General features: G+C 42.3%; 1 protein-coding gene across 2 annotated transcripts; it reads left to right on the top strand.

Annotated features, from left to right (window-relative positions):
- The first annotated feature begins 6,727 nt into the window (after positions 1-6,727).
- LOC121445726 (ubiquitin-like protein ATG12) lies at positions 6,728-16,551 on the top strand. Of its 2 annotated transcripts, XM_041647873.1 has the most exons (4): positions 6,949-7,148; positions 11,273-11,409; positions 13,541-13,603; positions 14,152-16,551. In XM_041647873.1, exons 1-4 carry the CDS (start codon positions 6,983-6,985, stop codon positions 14,209-14,211), a joined length of 426 nt encoding a protein of 141 aa, XP_041503807.1. In that variant the 5' UTR covers positions 6,949-6,982; the 3' UTR covers positions 14,212-16,551. The 2 variants fall into 2 exon arrangements, with proteins under 2 accessions (XP_041503808.1, XP_041503807.1); XM_041647874.1 differs by lacking the exons at positions 11,273-11,409; positions 14,152-16,551 and having other exon boundaries at positions 6,728-7,148; positions 13,541-13,602.

Below are 16,551 nucleotides of genomic sequence, written 5' to 3'. Positions count from 1 at the left end.
TTTGCTACTGAATAACAAATTGGTGTGCTCTTCCCTGTGGACGGTCATCATTCCTGTTATCAGTTTTCCTCTATTGCTAATAGCTCTTTCTGCAAGGCTGAGACCTCATGGGCTTTTCTCTGTCCAGTTTGGCAATTCATTGGTGTCATCCTTCGTTAGCTCACATCTGCACAACCATGTTGGTGAGACTTTATGGATGTAAGCTTCTGATATAATTAGGAAACACAATCTTGCAGCAAACTCCCTGATTTCCTGGTTCTTACAGTCTTTCTGAAATGGTCCCTGAACCTTAAGAGTAGAAGTGTGTTGTAGATGTAGCCATTGGAACTGGACGCCACAACTCTGCATTTTGATTGGTTGTGGTTTTCTGTAATGGTCTTTGCTACAAAGGGAAGTTTTCTTGATAAAGACTACACTTATCTGTAGATGTAAGAACAAATGTTTATAGATTATTGCCAGGGATTATGCTGGTTTAGTCAATTAGTGGTTATGGATTATCTTCCAATAACCATGACTTTAGTAGAAATAAGCAGTCACCTAGATTTCCAGTAGCAGACATGGACTCCCTCCTGTTGAGCAGGACTGAAGTTTAATTAGAGAGCTGTTGGCTACCCCCAGGGTATGTGTACCACTGCTGTATGCTTTGACACAGGATTTCTCACTGAACATGGAGCTTCCTGCAACTTGAGTGGTTGGCCAGCAAGTCCTAGAGACCTACTTCTTTGGTGCTGGGATTAGAGGTACATACTACTGGACTTGGTTTTTTATGTAAAATACTCAGGATCTGAATCTAGGTCCTCATGATTGCACGACAATCACTATGTCTACTGAGCCATCTCCTTAGCCCTAATGGGTACTTAAATTACAATAATGACTAGATATTAGCACATGTGGTCATTATTTTTAAACTTTTCTAAGATTTATTTAGCTTCGTGTGTATTATGTTTTGCCTACATGATTCACACTCAAGCAGTGCCTGGGGAGGTCAGAAGAGGGCCCTGGATCCCCTGGAAATGCAGTTATTGAAGGTTGTGAGCCACCAAGTAATACGGGAACAACACTCAAGCCCTCTGGAAGAGTAGTACAAGCTCTTTGCTTGAACCAGCTCTTCACTTCCAACAATAAGATTCTTTTCACATATTCCTATTTTCCAGCTTTCTGACAATACCACTTTATCTGTTTCCAAGCTTGGATCCTGATGAAAGAAAGCTATTATTGGTTTTTGTTTGACTGTCTAGCCAGATTGGTGGGGTTATTTTTGTTTTTGTTTTTGAAGGGACAGGGCAGAGAACAAATTTTAGATTACAGAAACTAACCACTCTGAATTGTAAGGGTCAGAATCAGCCTTTGGATAAGGAATTCTTGTGCCACGTAAGGCAAATAAAGTAGCACTCTGTAAGGAAGTCACAGCCTTAGCTGAATCCATGCTGGAAACCGTCTTCTACTCTATACTACTTACCCTACAGGAATTGTTCAGAATCATTTGCATCAATCATATAAGACCCAGTTTAGGAACCCCAAAGAATTCTAACCAATACTAAAGGAAAACAAATCATATGGAGGGGCTGGAGGGATGAGACGGCTCCGTGGATAAAACCACTTGCTGCTCCTGTCGAGGCCCAGGTTCAGTCCCCAGAATCCACGTGATGGTTCACAACCATCTCTAACACCAGCACCAAGGATGTGATGCTGTCTTCTGACCTCCTTAGGAACCAAGCATGCACATGGTACACATACACTGATATAGACAAACACTCCTACACACAAAATGAATCTTTAAAAGGATATTTTTAAAGAAATCATAGGCTTTTTCTTTAAAAGGCTGAACTGTGTAATAATACATATTGATATTACTCAGAAATGCTGATAATTACACCTTTTAAAATTTCATTTTGTTTCAAATTTTGAAACAGAGTCTCCCTATGTTGTCTAGGCTGGTCTCCAATCCATGGGCTCAAGTGAGCTACCTGCCTCAACTTCCCTCCTAGCTGTGAGTACTGGGACTACAGCTGGGTGCCACACCTGACTAACAACTGGCTGGGTGTAGCTAAGTGGTATGGCATACCCAAGCATACATGAAGCTCTAGGCTTCATGTCCAGGATGGGGAAAAAGTAAGAAAGATGAAAATCAAAATGCATCTAACTATCCTGCCACATTGTCATAAGTCACTAAAGGAAACCAATAAGCACAGCTACAACTTATTAAAGATGTTTAAAAGAAAACGTCATGTTCAGAACTTCATATTTGAGGATTGAAAGAACAATCTTTCTAGTGCTGGGAGTTGTTAAACAGCCTAATACCTAAACACAGCTTAACGTACATATATTGGGGTAACTCATGTATTTTACAGTTTACAACTGTTTCTGCTTGTACTTTAAAGTGTGGTAATCTTTAGTATTTGCGGAAACAAGAACAGCAACTCACAATGTCCTTCTACTTTATCAGCATGATTCACTAAATACATTTTGATTTACCAATAACACAGAAATCATATAGCCCAAGGAGGTTTTGTTGTTGCTTTTGTGTTTAATAGCTATGTAAAAAAACATGTGTTTTAAATGTTAGTAATATACAAATAATTTCTAGGTAACTGTTAAGACTAAAAGTTACTATTGCCAGATTGCTGTGGGTAAGCATGACTTGAAAGATAATGTCCACACACAAATGCTAACTTGCAGAAGTTTAGAAATGACAAGGATATAGCAGGCAAAACAAAAGGGGAAGTAATCAGCCCAGCCGTTCTTAATATCTGACTTAAGTGGAAAGAGCCACAAGTTTAACTCAGCAAAGACTACAAAACACATGTTACTTCATGTCTCACAAATGACACCAACCGAGAGGCATGGCCAAGGCTACAGTACAAAGGGGCAATACCACACAAATGTGATATCCTGAGGAAGCCTAAATGAAGAGCAAAAACCCATCATAGTAGGGAAACATGCCAAAGTAAAGCAATTTTCAAACTGTTAGTATTAGCCCAAAATGTTAAACTTAAACCTCAGCATCCTGTCAGAGCACAGAAACGTTGGCCTAAAAATATCCTGAAATATTGCTTAATTTATTTAACTCAAAACTGAGCTTATTGGATATACTTTTAAATAAAGTACATTTTTAAATTTATTTGTGTGAGGAAGACACCAAAGTGTCAGAGGTTACCATAAAAGAGGGCCCTTTCCTCCCACTACATGGGTTCTGGGCATGGAACTCAGGTTGCCAGGCGTGGCAGGAAATGCCTTCCCAGATGAGCCACCGGACAGACCTGAAGAACACTTCTTCAGAGACGTCTCCCAGCTTTACACAGGAAAGAAGTAACAGCTACTCCACCATTACGTTCATGCTGAAGACAGATTCTGAAAATCTCTGCTTAATGGACAACTAAATTGTAACAGTTAGAAGGAAATTTACCAATCAATTTTAATTCAACTTTTATCCCAAAGCTAGATTCCAAAGGAAAGCATTTAACAACAGTTCCTTAGGAATTCACTGCAGGAGCCAGAGAGTTAAGTTTGGTTAAGAGATCTGACTGCTCCTGCAGAGGGTAACGCTTGGCTCCCAGCACCTACTGCAAGCAGTTCACAACCAACTGAAACGCCAGTTCCAGTGGATCCCACTCCCGGCCTCAGCGGTCACCTGTGCACATGTGGTACACACAGACATAGACAAACACATACACACAATAAAATTTAAAAAGTTCAGTACATTAAAGACTCAATGTTGACTGCTGGAAATGACACAAATATGCTTAAATTTCATCTTCAAACAAAAATTCAATAGGATGTCCCAAGGACTTGGAGCTGTGAAGCAGAGTATCATACCATAAAAAGGAAGTTCTAAGACAAGAGCAGCAGCAGGGTAAATTCCTTCAGAAAACACTGTACATGGTGTCTGGGCTAAGCAAAGACAAGGACTCGATTTGGGTTCTGTCACAAAGAGAAGAAAGGAATCGCAGGCAACACAAAAGGGCTACATTTGGATGACCATTTCCTAGCGTGCTTCCTTGACAGTCTCCACTTGTAAGGCATGTGTTCGTGATATTCCTTCTCCAAACATCAACTTCTGCATATGTGCACTCCTTAATCTCTGCCTGGAGTGCCCTTCCCCCCAGGTATCTCTCTACAAGACTGCTTTTCTTACCACGCTCAATACTTGGCTTAAACATTACTTCTTGCTGAGAATGTAACTGGCTGCAGTATTTTAAATTGTCATGCTCACAGTCCCTACTTTGTCTTGATTTATTTTCCACATCATTTATTTCTATTAATACCTGTAATGTCATACAGGCTATTTTTTAGCCATGTCTACATCCTCCTACAAGCAGAAAGTGGATGTGTTTCTTCACTTACAGTGCCTACATGTGGCAGGCATGAAGTAAAAATTTGATGACAATGGAATAAATGAACAAAAAATAGAAAAATACAACCCCACAGGGGTTATAGTCTAGTGCAAGAAGCAAAGAAATAAATTACTTTCAACTATTTCTGAAAGACCATTTAGCACACGGTCGGGAAGATCCAATTTGTAGCAGCTGACAGAGAAACAGTTCTGGCACGTCACCTCTATATAATCCACGTCCCTTTAAATTCCGTCCAGCCCCACGCCGCCAGCAGCACTGTCACTCAGTGACCAAAAAAGTGCCACCACAGCTGCTTCAGCTGCACACCTTCTCCCACATTAGCTGTCACTGCTACCTAATAATGAAAGGTAAAAGACAAGTCTGCTTCCACTGCTGGCCAAAGCTGTATTTCTAGATTTCCAGGTTAAATTCATACTTCATATGATTTAAGTCTACCTATAGTAGTGATTACCGTGAAATTATGGATTTATCCAAGGGACCTATTATTCTGAATAGTGCTTAATACTTAAATTTATAATACTAGGGATTGAAGCCAGGACCTTGTGGATGTGAGAAACACTATCACTAGCCCACTTTTTACTTTTTATGTTGAGACAGGGTCTCACTAAATTGCACAGGCTGGTCTTGAACTCATAGCCTAGGTCTTGACCTTCCAATACTCCTGTCTCAGCTTCCTGAGTAGCTGGAATTACAGATCTTCATCACCAGGCAAGACGGATTACTACGTAAATGTGCAGATTTAAATGCAGAAAGAAAAACAAAACTCTTCAATGTGATCTCACTATTGGAACGTGCCTTTTCTACACAGCAAATGGACTCAACAAGGGCATTTTAGGCAATCAGGTAATGTCAAGCTAATGGCATTGTTTTCCTCAGAAGGAACAACTAGAATTTTATGTTGGACTCAAGAACGATCTAGACTTTTTAAGCAGCCCATTAGCGTTTAGTTATACTAACGATAAAAAACCACGCGGAAAGTAGAGCAAAGTGTTCTTTAGCGAAGCGACTTAAGGAAATGCAGCAGCTCTATTTCTCACTTCAGCCAACACCTCCACAGACTGCATTATCACTTCAGGCAAACTGACATTTTCACGTTTCATTTCTAATGGCAGGAATAATTTCCATCTGGGGCCATGCGCATAAAGTGTCGGTGTTGGCATATTTTCAACACTAAATTCAAAGTCCATGTCTGGCTATACGCAAAACGTCCCCAAGACAGCTACAGAGCTCACCCTACAAATGACAGCTCAGAGCATGACCCAGTCTGAGTTTTGCCCTCAGGTAAGGCATAGGAACCTATCACCTCTCCTCCATCGTTTAGAAGTGATCTTCGTGACTTGAAAGTCTCTGCTCCTAGCAATATTAAACAATGTTCACAGTTCTAGAAGAGAACTTTCTCAGATGCTATTTCCTGTCAACCAAAACTCAGGGCAAATGCCCTTATGTTTTGGTTTAAAGAAGTAAAACCACACCAAGATGAAATCGTTAACTCCGAGATGCAGAGTCCCTTTCTGATGGGCCAACGACTTACGCTGCCAGTTAAGTCAAGAGTAGATTCAGACGGTAGGTTAAAACCCCAAAGGCAACGCCGATCGCAACCCCAGGTTCCCACTTAATTTCCTCAACAGTCACACGGGGGCTTGGGAGGCTTCCATATGGAAACACACTGCACACACTGGCCAGGGCGTGCGGCGAGCCAAAGTTGCTGAGCTCGCCGGGGGATTAGGGCGGACAGCACAGTGGCCCATCTGTCCCCGAGCGACAGAAAGCAATCCACCTGGCCAGGCTGGGAGACAAGGGAGTGGGACTGGGAGCGGCGCGGCCGCCGTGCTGGAGCGGAGGTGCCGGGCAGGTGGGCAGCGCCCCTCGCGGCGGACAAACCGCCTCGCCCACAGACGGCGAGCCGCCGGCGGGGAGTGGCAAGCGGCTCCCACTGCCCGAGGTGACAGGCGGGCCAGCGGTGCAGGAGTCGGACGCGGGGAGGGCCGCGGCGTCGCGAGGGTCGTTCGGAGGAAGCCGCTGGGCGCTGCCCTGCGCCGGCGCTCGCCCTCTCCCCGGGTCCACGGCAGGGGCATACTCACATAGGGCTGGTAGAACTTGGAGAGCCGCGGCTTCCCGTGGTTGTTGAAGATGAGGATGGCCTTGATCATGGCTGGGCCGGGCCGACCGGGTGGGCGCTGGGGCCAGGGCGGGGGCGGGCGTGCGAGCCTCGCCTCCGGGAGCTTTGCTGCCACTGCTTCCCCACCCGCCCCCTCTCGCACGCGCGCGCGCGCTCCCGCGCTGTGGGGCGGGGCCTGGAGGCGGGACCTGGGCGGGGCAGGCCGGAAGGAAACGGAAGCGTCCCGGGCCGGAGCCAACTTGCTGGAGGGAGGGGGCACGTACTCAACTGGTGGCGCGCGGAGCCGCGTCGTGGAACGTTCCGGAAGCTCGCTGCGACTAGATGACACTCAGAACTCTTTTAAATAATGTTTCCAACGGATCATCTAATGTACCGCTCTCCAGACACCCCAAAATTCACTGTTGTCCCGGGTCCCCCCACCCGGCGCCTGCTTTGCGACCCTCCGTGGAGCAAGGCCCAACCTCTGCACCGGGTACGTCACTTCCGCCATCCACTCTCGGCGAGCAAGATGGCGGAAGATCCCGAGGCTCTGCTGCAGCTCCCTCCTTCAGCGGCTGCAGCCGGCGGCGAGAGCCTTTCGGAGCTCTCCCCGGAAACTGCCACCCCAGAGCCCCCGTCTTCGGCCACAGTCTCCCCGGGGACGGAGGAGCCTCCCGGTGACACCAAGAAAAAAAGTAATGTCAACATCCATTTGTGTGCGGAGGCGGGAGATGTAATAGAATTTGTAAGGAAGGCGGCCCGTAAAGAAGCGAAAGCTAGAGAAGGGCGCGTCCCAGAGGTGCTCTTTCTCCTCTTGCCGGTGTTCGCGCCTTTGGGTGCCTACGTGATCCGGGTGATACCCGGATTCGCCATCCTTCGCACTTTTTACGGGGTCTTGGAGGTAGTCAGCCTTCGAGCAATTTGAAGCTGGGTTGCGAGTGAGATCTTGGTACTTCCGGGTAGAACAGAAGTTACTGAAATCAAAATGTAAGGTGACGGGCGACAAGTGGAGTACAGTCCACGAATTGTGACGAGTTTCGCTATTGGCTTCCCCCAATGTGGATATGAATGAAACAGTAATGGAATGAATTTAGATTCATTCTGTAGAACGAAAACCTGGAACTTGAGCTACTGTGAAGAATGCTAAGGGAAAACTCAAGGTATAGGTGCCACCTTTTAGTTAGCTATGTATTTGGGATGGGGGGTAAGCCTTTTTTTGTGCAATATTGAATATTTCTTTTACCTAGCTGTCCTCAGCCTCTGTATTGTCATATATGTTTGCCACTGGAAAGTAAGGAAATTGAGGTTAACTTGCCCTGAACACTGTAAAGTGAGATTTGACTATAAGAAAAATCAGCAAACTAACACGTATCGATGGAAAGGGTAGACCTTGTCCTTGATTGTTCTCCTTTCAGGGACATAAAATTTAGATCCGGGTATCTCTGCTGCTCCTTAATCTCACCAGCTTGTTTGTGCAGCACAGGAGAATTGTTTCCCAGCACTGCTCCTGGAGGAAATGCAGGTGTATGTCACTCAATAGTAAAACGGTACTAAAGGTCCAGGGGTTCAAGTCCCAGCTCATCTAGACAGAAAAAAAAAAAATGACCTTGCGGTTGGAGGAAATCTGCCATGAATATATATGCTGTACTTAGTATTTTGACAGATGACCAGTCAACCTGGAAAAAAAAAAAAGTCCTAATATTTTTTTCCTCCAGTTAGTTGTAGCAAGCTCACTTTCAAAGGTTTCCTTTAAGATGGAAGCACCGGGCCGAGAGTTGTGACATACACTCTTAATCCTAACATTCAGAAGCCTTTGACTAGCAAATCTCTGTATGGTCAAAGCCATCCCCGGGCCAGAAACAAACAAAAACACCTAGCCATCTCAGGCAAAGTTTTAGTCTTTCACACTGATGATTGCTATACCAAAATCAAAGAAAAACTAGAAAATGACCCATAATCCAAGATGATGCCTGAGGTGGCTGTGTTTGTTTGGGTCTCCATATTTCCTTTCTTTTTCTTCTCTCTCTCTCTCACTCTGACAAGTTGAATTCCTATTTTCATCCTTTTGTAGACAATTTCTTTATCAGATATTTCACATTTCCACTGTAATTTGCCAAAGAAAGATGGCATGTTCTTGACCCTGCTGGCACAGGCTTCCCGGGCTGAGCGTTTAAATACCAGTGCTAAGGTCCTACTTTGCAAAAGATTGTGATTTAATTGCTGTGTATATTAACTTCTCTGGTTGATTCTAATGTGTAGTCAGGGTTCAGAGCTACAAGCAAGTCATTTTGGGAACTAAGACTACAGCTGTAATTACTACATAATTACTATAAATTACTGTGTCTCCAGCTTCTTGCCCTCTGGCTCTTCTTTCTTCAGTAGTACATTTCAGTGCCTAATTGCTGCCGAGTTATTGATTGCTCCAGGGGTCGAGGGAACTGAGGAGGAAGGTATGAAAGATAGACTAACCAAAATCACCTTTATGCCTTCCCGACTCATCCTTATTCCCAAAAATAACTGAAAGGGCATTTACATAGTTCTTTTCTAGGAAGATGAGCTGCATCATATGTTCTAGATCCTGTGTTTCATTTCAGGAGGAGATGTGATCTCCTGGAACTCATTCTGTAGACCAGGCTGGCCTCAAACTCCCAGAGATCCATCTGCCTCAGCCTCCTAAGTGCTGGGATTAAAGACCTGCACCACCACACCTAGCTTCAGGAGGAAACTTGAATAAGTTGATCCCAACTTTGAATGCCAAACAAATGGGGCAAGAGTGTGGTAACAATTGGACAGTTCTGCTCTTGGGGCAGCTTTGGTTGTAGGTGTCTCTTAAGGGAAATAAACTTCATTCAGGAGATCAGTCTTTATTTGCATATCTGTGTGCTGTGGGATAATGTTTTAGCACACTGTAAATATTTGTTTAAAAATGCTGATTGGCCAGTAGCCAGGCAGGAAGTATAGGCCACTTACAAGTTCTAGGAAGATGAAAGGCAGAGACACAGTCACCAGCCAGACACAGAGTAAGCAAGATGAGAATGCCTTACTGAGAAAAGATACCGAGCAGTGTGGCTAAACTTAGACAAGAATTATGGGTTAACTTAAGTTGTAAGAGCTAGTTAATAATAAGCCTGAGCTGATAGTCCAGACAGTGTGTTTCTTTGGTACTGAACGGCTGTGGGACCAGGCGGGACAGAAACTTTCATCTACATCTGTGTTTTGAATCATTGAAATATTACTGCTTTCTTTGAAACTTTTTTGGGCCCCTGATTTTTTTTTTAATAGTGTGTAACACGAATAATAAAAACTCAGAGACAGATATTGGGGTTCAAGCTGAAGATCAGAAAAGCAAAGCAGCTAGCCACTTGGCTCTTACCCCTACCTCAGACCAAAAATGGGTGATCCTGCCTCCAGAAATTCTCAGATTGAGACAGCATGAGACCTGTCTCCTCCCGTTTTATATTCCTCTCTAGGGCTGAGATTAAAGTCATGCACCACCACTGCCCAGCCTCTATGACTAGCTAGTTTGGCTACTGGGATTAAAGGTGTGAGCCACCACTGCCTGGCCTGTATGGCTGACTAGTATGTCTGCTTTGCACTGATCTTCAAACAAGCTTTATTTATTAAAATACAAATAATATACCACTATAGTAATAGGGATTTTTTTTTCATTAAAAAGTTAAGTATAGGAAATTTAGTATTTACAAACAGCCATATGTCACTACTACGAAGTAACATTTTGATGCTATACTAATCTGAATATGTGTATGTGATTCTGAATGAAGTTGGGGTTGTATACACACGCTTTTCTATTTTGCACATTTTCTCAGCTTCTTAAACTATTAACTGCTTTTAAAATGTGTTCTTGAAGCCAGACTGTGGTGGCACACGCCTTTAATCCCAGTACTCAGGAGGCAGAGGCGGGAGGATCTCTCTGATTTCGAGGCCAGCCTGGTTTACAGAGCGAGTTCCAGGACAGGCTCCAAAGCTACAGAGAAACCCTGTCTCAAAAACCAAACTGTATTCTTGAACATCTCTTTATAAGCTTAAATTTCTATTAGTATAACTTATGGCCTGGGTACTGCTGTGAACGTGCATTAACTGACTTAGTCCTCATATCAGCCCTGTGAGGTAGGTGCTGTTACAGGGGTTTGAGAGTGAAAGAGTTTAGTGCTTGTAGCTCTACAAGAGACAGAGCCATAGTTTGGACCCAATTTGGAATGTGTGTCCTTTCTCTATAAATTCTGCCATAAAGCAGCTCATATTTTATTTAATCCTACCTACTTATATGTGTTGAATATGTAAATTTACTGCTTTTTCCCCCCTGTAAAAATAAATGTTTTGATAAAGGTGACATCCTTTTATTTGAATATAAATCTCAAGCTATTCTAGATTTTAAGTAATATATTATTGAGTCAAGGTGTATCTCCAAGTATCGGATATGTATTACCATATTGCTTTCCAGAAAGGCATGCCATGTTACAGTGGCGGCAGCAGCATTACCTACATTACCACCTTATTTTTACCACCAATTTTGTAGGTGAAAAATGGATGAGTTTTTTTTTTTTAACTTGGTTTGGGTATTATTTATATCATGGGCTAGATCGATTTATTATCTTTAGAGTTCTCTTGTGTCGAATGTGTCTTAAAGATTAATCTCATTAGAAAGAACTTTGTAGGATTAAGGGGGAAAATAGTAGAGAAGAGTCTAATATTTTGTATTTCCCACATAGCTCCAGAAAAGTAATTGTAGATAAAGTTTGTTTTCTGAACGGTTTCACATCACCTTCTCATCAGATGTTTCAAAACGATTTTTTTGAAGTTGACATCCTGCTGAAGGCTGTAGGAGATACCCCTATAATGAAAACAAAGAAATGGGCTGTGGAGCGAACCCGAACCATCCAAGGACTCATTGACTTCATCAAAAAGTTCCTTAAACTCGTGGCCTCGGAACAGTTGGTATGAATACAATAATGATTGTTTGCCTATAAAAATCCACAGTAGTTCCTAGGCAACCCTGAGTAACACGTGTACGTACAAAGTTACACGTTGCTTTTGTTCTATGGACTTTTGAGCAGATTCTTCCTTTGTTCTCGAACACGGTTGTTTTTATTGTTTACCTCTGGAGGTGGTTGCCATGTACATGCAGTGGTCGGAACAGTGCTTGGGAGTGGATTCTCCGTCCACCATGTTCCTGGAAATTATGTCAGGTCATCGGGCAGGAAGTGTGATTACTTATCCCAAGCCCTTAACATCATGTTTATCATTACAGTTGTTGCTTTCCATTCTGTTTGTTTTGTATTTTTTAAGGCTGGCATTTTAGTTATTTTCCTCAAAGTATCACTGAATATCCATGCAGAATTATTTGTCATAGAACATTATATGAACTCTGTATATTAGTACAGTTTGGTGTTTAAATTACTTTGATTCTGTATTGCTTTTGTCCTATTGTTCTTGAGGTAAGCAATGTGTCTTTCACATATGGTTAAAGAACTAAGACTCATATACCTATTTCATGGTATACAATATAGTAAGCACTCCATTTAGGTTTTAGTTGTGATAAGGGTTTTGTTTCTTTGAAGAACCTCGGGCATCATGCTTCAGTTGCCATCCATCTTGTTCTTTGAGACAGTTTCATTGGCCTAAAGCTCACCAAGCAGGCTAAACTGTCTAGCCAGTAAGTCCCAGGAGTCCCCGTCTCCCTCTCCCTATTGCTGGGAGTATGTGAGGGTAGAACTCTGGTCTTCACACTTGCATATCAAGCACTTTACCAACTGAGCTATCTCCACAGTTAGCAGTGGATACATTTTGAGAAATACATTATTAGACGCTTTTGTTTTTGTGTGAACATCTTAGAGTATGGTTACACTGATTAAAATAGCATGTCTCATGAAGACAGGATCTTACAGGACCATGATCATGAACACAGTCCTTCCTAAACTAAATCATCACTAAAGCACATAGCTGTGCTTGGCATTATATGTTATTTGGTGTGGTTTGCTCTGAGTAGCCCCATGAGATATAGATACTATTATTTTCAGTACTGCTCATATACATAGAGTGGGCCATGAAATGTTATTTGTGTTTAGGGCCAGGACTCTTAACTGTCTCATTCAGTACAGAAGGAAAAAACTTAACCAATATTTATTGTTGTATAAACAATACCTGTTGACTAACTGTTCACATACTGTTTCTGTTTAAAAGAGAGAGAGTTGTTACGCCTAGAATATTTTATCCTTAGATTTTGAGATGGATGTTACCTGCCAGTTTTCTTCTATTTTCTAAAAAGAAGTTGATCAAAAAAGCCTCTTCGACACTATGACCTTTTGCTTTAATATATTTAGGAATTCTTTAAGCACTATTTAAAGTGATTAAAATTGATTAAAAGTCTAGAACAATGAATCCTTTTTTTCTCTTCAACTAATTTAATACTAAGAATGTCCAGCTTAAAACTCAGTACCTCAGAAATTTTTCAAAAGTAGTAAAGATCAAAAGAAAAAAAAGAGGAAAATGCCCAATATCAAATGTATTGATTTTTAACTGCAAATGTGAAATTAGTAGAAGAAATTTTATCTTGGCTCAGTGGGAATTATTTTTCTTCTTTTGGGATAGTCTCACTGTGTAGCGTAGGCTGGCCTTGAAGTCATGGGCAATCCTGCACTCTCACCTTCTGGGATTACAGTCAGGAGCTGCTATGCCAAGTAGGCATTTTGTTAATGTAGTGTTTTGAATATCCTTCCAAAAACTATTTGTGAAAAACTACTTAAAACGTATTTATCTAGGGAACTGGTTCAGTCTATAAAGGCCTTCCACCCACAAAGATGAAGATCTAGTACCTAGGGACCTCAGGGCCCTGTGCTGGTCTATGTGACCCCAGTGCCTGGTGGGGAGATGGGCAGACTCTGGATCTCAGTGACCAGCCAGACTTGCCATCAGGTGAGTTCCAGACTCAGAGATGGGCTCAGTCTCAAGCAGGAGAGCCACCAAGGATGCCCAGTGTTGATCTCTGGCACAGACACCATACACAGTGTTTAAAAATGTCTTAGTTACAAAAAGGATACCATTTTGAATCCATTTTTTTTCCCTTTAGTTTATTTATGTGAACCAATCCTTTGCCCCTTCCCCAGACCAAGAAGTTGGAACTCTATATGAGGTAAGTAACCTACCCTCATGGGTATTGTGTCTATTGAACATTGTGGACTATTGATTGGCGTCTTTAAGAGCTAGCATGCCATCTTAACTATCAGTGGGGGAAAGCCCTTTGTTCTCTTATGTCATGAACACCTTTAACATAGTAGGATCTTTATAATTAAGCTTAAACAGTCAAGGGATAAGTTTTATTTAGAAGTAATTTTTGCTTTTCTTAGAAATTTTGTCTAATCTGTATCACTTCTGCATTGTTCATTGTCATCCGTATTTGATAAAGCCACACTAGAGTGACCTCGACAGTGCTGCTTCATGACAGTAGTCATGAGTAGATAGACTAGCACTGCCAGGAAAGAGCTGAGAATACCTGATCAGAGATGTCACGAAGGCAGTGAAGGTGTTTAAGCCCATACCCAGGTACCCTAGTTTTGTTGAATGTGTATAATATTGATATGTATGATAGAGGTATCCTTTGGAAAATGTAGTATGTTATAGAACTCTTTCTTAATCTAAAAAGAGTTAGTGTTTAATGTGTTGTTTTTTTTCTTTCTGTAGTGTTTTGGCAGTGATGGTAAACTGGTCCTACATTACTGCAAATCACAGGCGTGGGGATGAGCCACAGAAGAACAGCTAGATATCATCACAGAAGAAAGGGCTCAAGAGGCTTATGACTATCAGATACTCAGCATGAATCTGCCATGAGTTGTGCTTATGTGTAAGAAGACAACATAGAGTAAATGGACTAAAAACGAGATTTACATTACCATAAAATCATGAAAGATTAGTGTGCCCATTACCCCTGCCCACTCCTGTTTCAGATCTGCCTCCACGGTTAGAAAGGGGGCTAGAACTCTATTGTGGGTTCTCAGGATGACTGGCGTTCCTTGTGGAGTTGGCACTGTGTTCTTTCCATGGTAAAGACTAACTGAAGGGTTTGTGTTTCGAGGTGTTTTTTTAACTTATTCAGGGAACCTCTGTTTGGAATATGGAATGTTTACATTTGTCTGTATTGCTTTGTGAAACCAAGCGCACTGACTTGTCTCAGTGCCTTAAGTTATCCAGTAGAGGGCAGCCCAGTTGATAAAATGAGTTGACAGTTGTGACATCTTTGCCAGATGATTGGAGGAACAACTGTTGAACCTAGTTTCTAGTTAATGTGTAATCAGGAAAGCAACTATGTTGACAGACTGGAAGAATTGGAGGATGTGCATAGTTTAAAATTAATCATGCCGGAAACAATTGTACAGATTGTGAGCAAATGAGTCCTCGACGCTTTTCAGTCCTGCCGTTTATGATGCGTGTGCTTCAGCCTGGGCATCGTGGTCACACTTGTAATTCTAGCGCTCAGGAAGCCTGGGCAGGAGGATCAGGAGTTCAAAACCAGTCTGCGCTGCAAAGAACTTATTCCAAACAGACTCTTGACCCCCACCCTGTGTATTCCTAGTGTCAGCTATCTGTGTCAGAGCAATTGACTTAGTTAACCCAGCAACATCATCAAGCTTTCGATTCATCCCAGCCCTCGTTTGTAAGCTGTGTGTTTTTAGTTTGTTTCTTTGCTGTGCTGGAGATCAGTGTACACTCAAGGCCATGGCTCTGCACAGCTGCATCTCCAGCACTCAGTGAGTGCTTCATAATGTGTTTTCCAAATTGAAAGCATTCAAAGATAGTGATTTAAAAATAGCCTGCATAGGCCAGACAGTGGTGGCGCACGCCTTTAATCCCAGCACTCGGGAGGCAGAGGCAGGCGGATCTCTGTGAGTTCGAGGCCAATCTGGTCTACAAAAGCTAGATCCAGGACAGGCTCCAAGGCTACAGAGAAACCCTGTCTCGAAAAAAGTCTCCAATTGTATGTGTCTGTCGTGCCATCATGGAAGAGAGTATCACTGTTACTGCTGTCATTAGACTGGTCATTGCTTGAGGTAAGATTTAACTTTTTTTTCTTATGTACCGTATTTGTTATGTGTTTTTTTTTTTTGTGGGGAGAAGGGGTGGACTCTGCCTAGCCTGGAACTCACAGAGATCTGTTTACCTACTCTGTCTCATGATGCTGAGATTTGAGGTATGGATCACCTTACCCTGCTCCAAACATGTCGAACCAGAACCAGACATGATAGTGCACACTTCTCCAGCACTCAGAAAGCTGAGGCAAGAAGATTGACTATTTAAGACCAGTGTGGGCTAAAGGATGAGACTATCTGAACACAACATGAAAATAACCCTTCCCCTCCCCTGACAAAAGTGTTCCAATAAATTAAATGTCTAAACCGATTACAGGATTTAAAGTATGTCAGAATTCCAAGGGTTTCTTTCAGAAGTGATGATAGAAATGTATTTTTTTAATCAAAAACAAAAAAAAAAAAATGAAGACTTGAATTACTCTTTTTTGTTCTTTTTGAGACAGACTGTGTCACTCAGGCTGACCTGCCTCGGGCTTTTGGGTGCCAGGCTTATGCACCACTGCTTCTGGCTCATTTGTAGCTCAATTTCTAGAGTGTGCTTTATAGTAGTACTCATCCATGTGAGCCATGGAGGATGCTGTGTAAGAACACAGCACAGTGCTGTTGGCTTCTTGTTTCTGCCCAAGAATGAGTTTTGGATGTCCCCTTGTCAGCATTACCCTGGAATGAGTTAATACAGGTAATAGTTCACAGAGGGAGGATGTGGACAGTGAGATAGATGTACAAAATGTAGGCTCAGGAAAACACCTGATGTACTAATTTATGAGCAGTGTCAGCTGGATAAGGGAAAGGTCTGTTCTACCTTTGCCCGCTACGAGGTTTCTAAAAGAACACAATGGTAGATACTTAACAGGAGAAATAATGTTGGATTTATTGTTTGCTGATGTTCTAGATGCCAGAGTGCTTACTGCCTCCATGAAATCAGAAATACTTGAGTTTGAATTTGTAATTTTTATCAAAATAACTTATTGCCATATTAAAGCAAAAGTTAACTAAA

Source organism: Microtus oregoni, unplaced genomic scaffold (assembly GCF_018167655.1).
Source record: "Microtus oregoni isolate MIOR12 unplaced genomic scaffold, Mior012 000400F_ref0000027, whole genome shotgun sequence".
NCBI lineage: Eukaryota > Metazoa > Chordata > Mammalia > Rodentia > Cricetidae > Microtus > Microtus oregoni.
This window is presented reverse-complemented; position numbering and strand designations above follow the sequence as displayed.

What these genes read in the sequence shown, in the direction of transcription:
- LOC121445726 (XM_041647873.1), top strand. Translation starts at nt 6,983, where the DNA reads ATGGCGGAAGATCCCGAGGCTCTGCTGCAGCTCCCTCCTTCAGCGGCT. An exon ending in CGGTGACACCAAGAAAAAAA is followed by an intron (nt 7,149 to 11,272) that starts GTAATGTCAACA and finishes ATTTTTTTGAAG; the next exon opens with TTGACATCCTGCTGAAGGCT. An exon ending in AAGTTGGAACTCTATATGAG is followed by an intron (nt 13,604 to 14,151) that starts GTAAGTAACCTA and finishes TTCTTTCTGTAG; the next exon opens with TGTTTTGGCAGTGATGGTAA.